The sequence below is a fragment of the Crocodylus siamensis genome, chromosome 1 (assembly GCF_052110815.1).
Source record: "Crocodylus siamensis isolate JL-2025a chromosome 1, ASM5211081v1, whole genome shotgun sequence".
Lineage (NCBI taxonomy): Eukaryota > Metazoa > Chordata > Crocodylia > Crocodylidae > Crocodylus > Crocodylus siamensis.
Window position 1 is genome coordinate 217,979,434 of NC_143395.1, and position 9,167 is coordinate 217,988,600.

A 9,167-nucleotide genomic window follows, 5' to 3' on the forward strand; every position below is an offset into this window, starting at 1 on the left:
CAGCTGGCAACGGTCCTCTTCCATTCTGGCACCAACTTCAGGCCTGGAAGCAGCTATTGCTAAGGGAGGTAAGATGAAAAGATGCGAGGGAACCAGGTATCCCCAAGCAGCATTTAAATATTTGTTTGCCAAGGTAAAGACAAACAGTTGGAACAATTTGCAAATATGTGTTTGACGCCCCCTGAGCCATGAGAAAAAGCAACATGGCCAGAGTCCAGTTTTCACCATAACCAGTGAATGGTGCTGCCTGAACAGTGCAGACTGGGAAGCACATGGGCAATTTTGTTAAGAGAATTTACATTTTAACTATAATAAGGCAATCACTAGAGCTGGGTACTGCAGCTTGACTCTCATCTGTACAATATATCTCAACTGGAATATCAGCAACAAACCACCCTACATCTCCACAACAATATGACATCTGGAACGACTTCCTGGCTACAGGTCTCTGCCAGAAACTCTTCAGTCTCCTTAAGCCCTTGTGGTCAAGGAGGCTACAGCTTTACTGCAGCATGTAACAGTGAGCAAAGGGAGACACTTCAGTAGCTCTGCTGTATTCCCTGCCACTCTTGGGAAGGAACTAAACCATAGGTACAAGACCTGCTTCTAATTTGTCAACTTTTTTTTTGCTCTTTGTTTTGCAACATATCTAGCTATACTTGGTCATGTTTGGCTAAGAGCCATTTTGGCCCAACTGGACTTTAATTCTCTTCACCCAGCTGCCTCACAGGATGCCATGGCTAAGTTGTAGCAATTGTGCTATGTATAACTGAGTCTCATGCAGTGCCTGTCTAGACTCCTGTTTACTTCCCTCTGGTCTGGCTCTCAGTAACAGTGAACTAACCTGTTCTCCAGAGCACCTGCTCCCGGCCATTCCTGGTGTCAGGCCTCTATTAGCATGTCCTTTCATTGGGGCAGGATCCTTTGACAAAGATCCCTTAAGGTCTTGCTTAGACTCAGGCATTGTGCCATACCCTCTTGGGTCTTGATTTTGGCCTCTGCTTATCAAGAAACAATTCTTTCCTCTTTTATGCCTTTTAAAGCCACTGACAGCCAGACTCACCAGGCTGGGTCATTGACATACCGGAAACCTGTGGATCTAGTTCAGACTTGTATTTCCTCTGTTTCCAAGGAAGGACCCAAACCAGCTTATCCATGTCCAGACCATCCCTTGAGAAAGTACCCAAAGTGAGATCAACCAGTATGCCTACACCACGAGCCTCATGACTCTCCAGCTGAGTTATATGGGACAAAGGCTAGAAACAGACATTGCCAAATGAAACAAAACAGATGTGCCAGGATGTGTTCCAGCACATCCAATCCATTTCATGAGTGAAACACACGTCACCCGTTGTCCCACCTGTTGATGCTGCAGGACAACAGGCGGTGCGTTCTCTCAGGGCTTGATGGTCCCAGTCCTGCACACTACAGGAATTCCCACACCAGACTGAGCCCCTCAAGCCCTGGGAGTGCCCATCTAGCTTTCTCCACTTACTGAGACACACCCCTGGGATCTCCAGGGTGTGCCTCAGTAAGCAGGGAAAGTCAGGGTTTCCCTGCTTACCAAGATGTGCCCTGGAGGTTCCAGGAGCACATCATTTCTGTCAGCAGTGGCACCTTGGCAGGCTCACCCAGGGCTTGAGGGGCCCAAACCTGCATGGGAATTCCTGGGGTGCACAGGGTCAGGCCCCTCAAACCTTCAGAGCACCTGCCAACAGCAGCTGGGGAGCATAGGCAACTCCAGGCTGCCTGTGCTCTCACTCCACAAAGTAAACAGATGCCCACTCCTAACTAGTGGCACAAATTGATACCACCTTCATCGCAGGCATTATCTGTAATGCAACAAGGGGTTTATGAGTGCTTGTATATGTGATACCATTACCATATACACAAGGCAAAAATGTCACTTTGTGTGGCTTAATGGTGTTACACTGTACATGTGCAAGAGTTTTGGGGGGTTTAAATGAGTAAGCATTGTTGCAAACTAAACTACATTCCGATGTAGTTTAGTCTGCAACAATGCATTACAGCTATTAGTCAGCTACCGGCCGTGGGAGAAGCAGGCATGCTCCACAGAAAAAAAGGATCGGATCCCTCACTACTTCTGCCTTTAGCAGGTACCTGATGAAGGCAGAAGCAGCGAGAGGCCCAATGCTTTTTTTTTTCCAGCAGAACCTGCCCACGTCTCCTGCAAGTAGGGGATGAGCTGACCCGGCCAAGCAGCCCCATAGCTGTGGAGAGCCCTAGTCCTTCCCTCCACAGTGGTGGCACCCCCAGGGGCACTTAGGAAGGCTGCTAGTGGGCCAGGTGCTGCCCCAACTTGGGGTTGGGCCAGGTGCTGCTTCCAAGCTGGGGCAGCACCCAGCCTGATACCAGCCTGCCCAGGCAGCCCAAGGAGACACCACTCCCATGGAAGGAAGGACCAGGGCCCCCTGCAACTCAGGGGCCACTTGGCCTGCCAGCAGCTCTCCCCCTGGCTGAAGGCAGGCTCTGCTGAAAAAAAAAAGAAAAAAGGATCAGGCCCCTTGCCATAACATGACAGAAACATAAAAACCCCTAAATTGAAATGGTGGGTTTCAATTAAAAACCCACCATTTCAATTTAGGGGACACAGAATGTAACCCTAAGGACTAAACCTCTGTCACGTGTACAAGCACTCTGTTTGCTTGGCCTTTGTGCCACCATAAAAAATGTTATGGAGGCACAAAGGCAATGATAGGAGATGTATGCTTCCACCATAAGGGGCACTTTGATGCTTGCCCTTTCATTGGAAGGGATGTACTTATTCAGGCTGTAATACTGTTGCTGTGTGCCACAGGCCTTTCCCAGCACGTGAGAGCCACAATCTTGGCTGCTCTTAACATCTGTGAACTTGCATCAGTGGAATGCACCTAGAGCAGTTTGCAAGTGCTGATGAATGATAGTGCAGCTCATTTTAAAGTATTCAGACGCCAAGAATGCAAGTTACTGATATGCTCAGCTCGCTGCCAGGGGTAGAATATAAGCTTCTGTTAAGGCAGTGGTCTCCAACCTTTTTAAGTAGGAGATCACTTTTAGCATTTAAAAGCAACCCAAGATTTACTGTGTCCCGCCACCACCCCTTACGCCATTCCCTTCTCCCCCCCGCCCAGCAGGTAAGTCTGTGGGGAGGGAAGCCAGGGCAGATCTAGGCAGAAGGAGAAAAAGTGATTTGGAGGCATGCCTTCCCAGCAGGTAAGTCCCACCTGGCCGGGGCCCCACTCAACTGTCCCTGATCCTGCCTCTGCAGCACTGTCCCTCACTGCGGGGGCCTTTATCTAGCCCCTACCACTTCTCACCCCCACGGACGGACCTGCTGGGCTGGGGCACATGCATGCCTTAGCCTCCGCACCCCAACATTGGATCAACTGCAAGAGACTCCGAGATCTACCAGTGGATCGAGATCTACTGGTTGGTGACCACTGTATTAGAGGAAGCCCTGTACCAATTAATATCAGTACAAGACTTGGGGTTCACTCCCACTGATTTTATGGAGCAGGATCAAGTTGCTGGTCCTCAGATCTGCTGTCAATGGTCCTTACTGATTGCTTTTCTCTAAACTAAGAAAAAAAATTAGGGTGTTGGAAGTCTTAAATTAACTTAAAAATGAGCACACTTTGTCACCAAGCAGTTACCCCATGTTCCAGGATGATCCATCCACCAGCCTGGGTGGGGCAGGATAGAGAGAGATGAAGGAAACCAAGAATAGGTGAGGTAGCTCTCCAAAAGGAGCCTATGAGTATTTCATTTATCATCATCTACACGCAATGTCTATGCCCACTTCCAGAGAAGCTTCCAGTGAGGCTTCTTACCTCTTTGGTCATACAAAACCTTCTACGGAGACAGGCTTAGACTACTAGTTCTTCCCCAGCTTAGTCCCTTTTTCTAAGCTGTTTTCTCTTCTACAGCCCCTTCTTGGAACGGGTCTCCTTCTGGCTGGCCCACACTATGCCATGCTGCAGTCTTCTCTCTCTAGGATAACCTGGGTCTACCTTATGTAAGGTACCTTGTACCTTGTTCCTCCTCCTTCCAGCAACCTCTGGGAAGGATTCATGGTTAATCGGAGTCAACTTTTTAAGCTTCTTCTATGGTGACAGTTCACTTTGTTACATGCTGCCACAATTATTTGTGGGAATATGAGTAAAAGAATTCAAAAGAAAAATTAGGAAAAATAAAAGTCTTGCAAAAGCATTTACCTAACCTTCAAAAAAAATATGACCATCACTGTTCACCTGGGAAACTGCCCAAGAACAAATTCATAAAGTATGGTTTTTAGAGGAAAAAATAACCCAAAACTTTGAATCTCCTTTCTTCAGATATACTAAGGAAAGAAGATGCAAATCAGATTCGATCCAAAATACCAGGATCAGCAACATCACAGAGATGCCTCAAGCCAAGCTCTCCAGGGCACTAATTGCCAGGGCATCTGAAGAAAGAACCGTTTTACTGCCTTCCGTATTACATTAAATATATACAGACAATTCTGCTTTTTGTGACATGTTTGAAGACATATATGGAGTGGTTAGTGAGAAGATCCAGCAGTTTATTCCAGTTCTCTATAATTAACCTCAGTAAGAACTGTTGCTAATAGTATGCAATTCATCTCTTAGCACTCAGCATTGTTTAGGAAATGTTTTAAGGGATGGCATGGAGTTCCCCTGATCTCCCTAGGTGGCATTCACTTATATATTGTCTGTCCACTGAAGTTGTTTCTCCAAAGCTAGACGGTATAGAAATGACCACTGGCGGGGGAATTGCTTCAGAAAGAAAGCCGTCTTCCAAGTGAAATCATGATCTTTCCTCCTATGAGTGTGGGGGGAGCTGGAGGTCAGAGGATCGGAGGTAGTGGGTGGATATGAGCGCAGAGAGGTGACCTAGCACCAGACCGGAGAGAACCTGGAAGTCTAGGTAGTTGAACAAGCGTCTGTCTCAGCAAATCCCACATCCTTCCCCTCATAACACAGATGCAATGAGAGAAGGAAAGGCAGCTGCAAGAAATCCCCTCACCTCTCAGGAGAACTGGCACACAGCCACAATACTTGGAAGACACAGACATGACAGGCCCAAGATGTAGCCTCAGAGACAAATCTGGCTCGAAGAGGAAGGGTGGTCTGTGGTCTGAGAGCAGCTGTCCTCCTTTCATGGGAGGCAGAGATGTCTAGGAAGAAAGACTCTAGTCTTAGTGCATAACTAGGGGTGGACAACCAGGGCACCTACCCTGAGCCCCGGTTCAGAGATGGGCACAAGACTGGCAACCACCGCTGCCACCCAGGGCACAGAAATTATTTGTTACACTTCTGCCCACAGCACCGAATCCCTCACAACTGCACACTTTCGGGACGGTCATTGATACACCTCATAAAATATTAACTGTGTTGGCATAGTCCCCAAGCCTTCTATTTTCACGACTTGTTTGGGTACCATGGAGACAGAAGCTTTGGGCTTCATTGCCAGATACATTAAAGTCCCTTTATGGGGCAGTTGTGAGACCTTCCTCTAGAAAGAGGAGGAGATTTTATAGCAAGAAGATAGTACCCTTCATAAATGGTCTAAGCTGATTTTAGCTAGACTGTCCAAAGTGATTTCTGTTCAGCACCACACTGGAAAGCACAAAAGCTCCTGTGGGGGGAAAAAAAAATCAGTCAGGGTGTGTAGTTAAACACATGTACCTAAGCAGTAATTGCTTGCAGACAACACCTAGAAACATAGGATTTCCAGTTTTCTATCAGTCATTTGTCTATCCAGTTGAGTGCCTTGCCTTCTGCATTGACTAATGTCTAAGGCAGGAGCAGGCAAAGTCTGGCCCACGGGCCAGATCCGGACAGCAGCAGGACTCCATTTCCCAGCAGCCCCCTGCCTGCATGGCTGGGTCCATGTTGACCCCAGCTGCAGCTACACTGTGATAGTGCAATGCTGGGGTTGCCATAGAGACCTACCCCAGCCCTACTGGCAGGGCACCTGGCAGGGCAGGGTAGGGGGCTGCTCCAGAGCTTCTGGGATCTTGCAGCGGGGACAGCACAGGCCAGGGCCAGAGCAGAGCCATAATCTGTAGCCTGCATGCTGCAGGGCCAGGGCGGAGCTCCAACCTTGCTCGGATTGTGACTCTGCCTCGGCCCTGGACCAAACTGCACCCGCTGCAAGATCCCAGCAGCTCTGGAGCAGCCACCTGCCCTGTGCTTCCAGCACCTCTGGGGCTGGTCTCCATGGCAATCCCAGCCTTGCGCTATCACAGCACAGCTATGGCTGGGGTCTCCATGGAGACCAGCCCCAGCCATGTGGCCAGGGGCTGCTGGAAAATGGAATCTGGCTGCCAACCAGATCCCACATTTTGCCCACCCCTAATCTAAGGCAAATGCAATGTATGGAGAAAAATAAAATACAGTGTACCTAGCCAATGAAGTCTGAGGGTTGGGATTTCTTTCCAAGTGATGGCCCCTTAACATGTGAGATTTTTTACCTGTTTTCTTCCCATGCAAAGCTGAAAGTGTAGTCAACAGCTTGGAAATGAGGAGAAACTTTATCTTCTTTAGAAGTAGAAGGGATGCAGGTGTAGGAATGACTCATGAGGTTCAGATAGTTTGCCTGGTGCCCTCTGTTCTCCTCATGTACAATCTCTCTCTGGATGCTGAATCACTGCTTATCTCATGGTGTGGAAGCAAAGGGAGCAGGAGGGCATGGAGGAGTTCGTCTCTGTAGTTCAGAACGTGTAGATTCCAGGATACTACCCACTGGGTCAAATGAGGTGGTTATAATCATCCTTCTCATGCTGTGATGTCCCTCCAATTATAAACATTAGAAAGCAAGGAAACACCATGATCTGGGGCACCCTTTACTTGTAACTAAATGCTCCCACAACACATTTCCAAGGTCAGTGAATTTTCTTCTGCATCCCCCCCAATAAGGAATACACTGTACACACCCCACACCCTGGCATCCCCTCCTCAGTGTAACACGCAGCCTTAGTTAACAGAGCTGCTTAACATATTTCCCCCAAAATTTCTTAGTCAACAAATGGCTTTTAAAAAAAGATTTAAATTAATTATTAAAGACTTTTAAATATTTTGTCAAAGCTCTTTATTTTGTTAAATGAAAATCAGAAACAAAAACATTTAGCTGGTGAGTAGTTTTTCAGATATTTTCCTTTTTCCTTTTATTTTCCTTTTTTCTCTTTTCTTTTGGCTGAATTCTTTCCTTTGGCTTTCTCCTTTAAAATTGAATGAAACCTTGTTTCCCTGTCATTTATAAAATAAAGAAAAACATTTAGAGATGGGAAAAATAACTCATAAAAATTGGCAGGGGAAGGAGCCCCACAAAACTGAAAGTACTTGCAACATTTTTCACTTAGTTAATTCTTATTTTTTCAACCACTATTGTTAATTCCAAATTTATATGACTCCCCCCCCCCACACACACACACACATCCTCACCCAGTAAATAATCTGTGTGCTGGGTTGTATCAGGACAAGTGCATATTCAGGGATTTGTGTGCGCATTTGTGTTCATGCACATGCATGCCATAGACCATGAGTGAATGTGTGGGTCTGTATGTGTGTGTGTATGAAAGGGTCTAAGCATGTATGAATCCACATGCACAAGCTTGTACAAATGTATGAGTCTGCATGTGTGTAGGCCTGGACAAGTGTATGTATAGGTCTGTATGTGTGTGCTTGTGGCATGCACCTGGAAATTCATGTTCCTATGTGTCTGGATGTATGTCCCTACATCTGGACATGTAAATATGGGTCTGGGCGTGCATATAGACTTGAAAATGTATGTGTATCTAGATGTGTACTTGTATGCATTCATGTGAACGTATAGGCATGTACAGGTCTAGGTCTACAGATGCATAAGTATTTGCTTGTAAGCACAGACTTAACTTTACACAGGTACATGCCTCTGCATGCAAGTGCACTCAAACAAACACTGAGCTTTCCTTTAAAAAAATATATTCTGCCACCCTCTTTTCTGACACCAACATTCTCTCCTAATCTGATCAATGGGCCTGCTAAGCCAGTTCAGCAGAAAGCTTTCTCTATCTTAGGTAAACCACTGTGACAGCAAAGGAGCAAATGCCATCCACCCCACCCTTCTGCACCCTTTTCTACCCCAGGAAATGCCTGCCTGACACTTTGTGAATGGGATAGGATTATACCAACAGCAAGAAGGTGCTTTCTTGAAAGCTTCTGTTCCTGCTGGTGACTGGCTGGTTAAGCCCAGGTCCTCAAAAAAAATGACCTCTCCACCTTTTTTCCTTGACAGGCTCTTTCCTTACCTGCTTTCCTAAGACAGACTTCTGATGTACAGTGCCTCATTCTGGAAAGAGATGGGGTTTCCATTTCTCACCCTCTTCTCTCCTGCATCCCCTCTTGGGCTATAGCAAACCATCTTACCATGGCAGCCAACAGATGGAAGCCCGTGTTCAATTGCTGCTGCATACACTGCCTCAAGCGGGACACTTACAGCTAGGCATCCTTAGACACCACTAGGCATCCTCAACAGCCAGCTGAGAAGATCACACATAGGCTTTTGGACTAAGTTTAGACAGTCAAAAAGCCCTGGCTGAATCAGTTCAGTCTTTGCAGGTTAGTCTAAGCTGCACAGATTAAATGGAAACAGAAGTGACAGACATTTACCTTTGATTCAGAAAATTTAGCCACATGCCTGCAGTGACTCAGGCCAGAAGATGGGAGCACTAGAGTACAGCTCTCTGACATGCAGCTAGCATGGGCTAAGTGTTTGCTTCCTCTTCCTGCTTCCCCAAGGACTCTGGGATTTGCAGTCCACAATCACAACAGTAGGACTCTGCAAGGTTGCTCATCACTTCCTTTTACTGCTTCCAGATGCCTCTGGGATTTGTAGTTCAGACTCACAACCAGCAGTAAATTTGAGTTGGGGAATGGGTGGTTAACCCCTTCCCTGGCCTCAGACCCCAGTCGGGGTTTGACTGATCTGTATCCCCAGCCAGGCTTGGGCCAGGCCTTCTCTGTGGAGCAGACAGTAGAGCCCAGCTCAGGGCTGGAAAGCATGCTGGGGGCCTGTGATTTAACTTTAACCAGGAAGGGGGTTGAGACAGAAGTTTCATAAACCAGTTTGACCCAAATCAGTTAAGTCTAATTCAGTCTACATTCTAATTAAGTCTACATTCAACC

The 9,167-nt window shown here is 47.0% G+C and overlaps 1 protein-coding gene across 1 annotated transcript in view; it reads right to left on the reverse strand.

Annotated features, from left to right (window-relative positions):
• Positions 1 to 7,119: 7,119 nt before the first annotated feature.
• Positions 7,120 to 9,167, reverse strand: part of ARHGAP31 (Rho GTPase activating protein 31) — a 100,348-nt gene continuing 98,300 nt past the window's right edge. Inside the window, exon 13 of the mRNA XM_090056650.1 lies at positions 7,120 to 7,250. Coding sequence (XP_089912776.1) covers positions 7,169 to 7,250 — 82 coding nt within the window. The 3' untranslated portion in view covers positions 7,120 to 7,168. The remainder of the gene's footprint in view (positions 7,251 to 9,167) is intronic.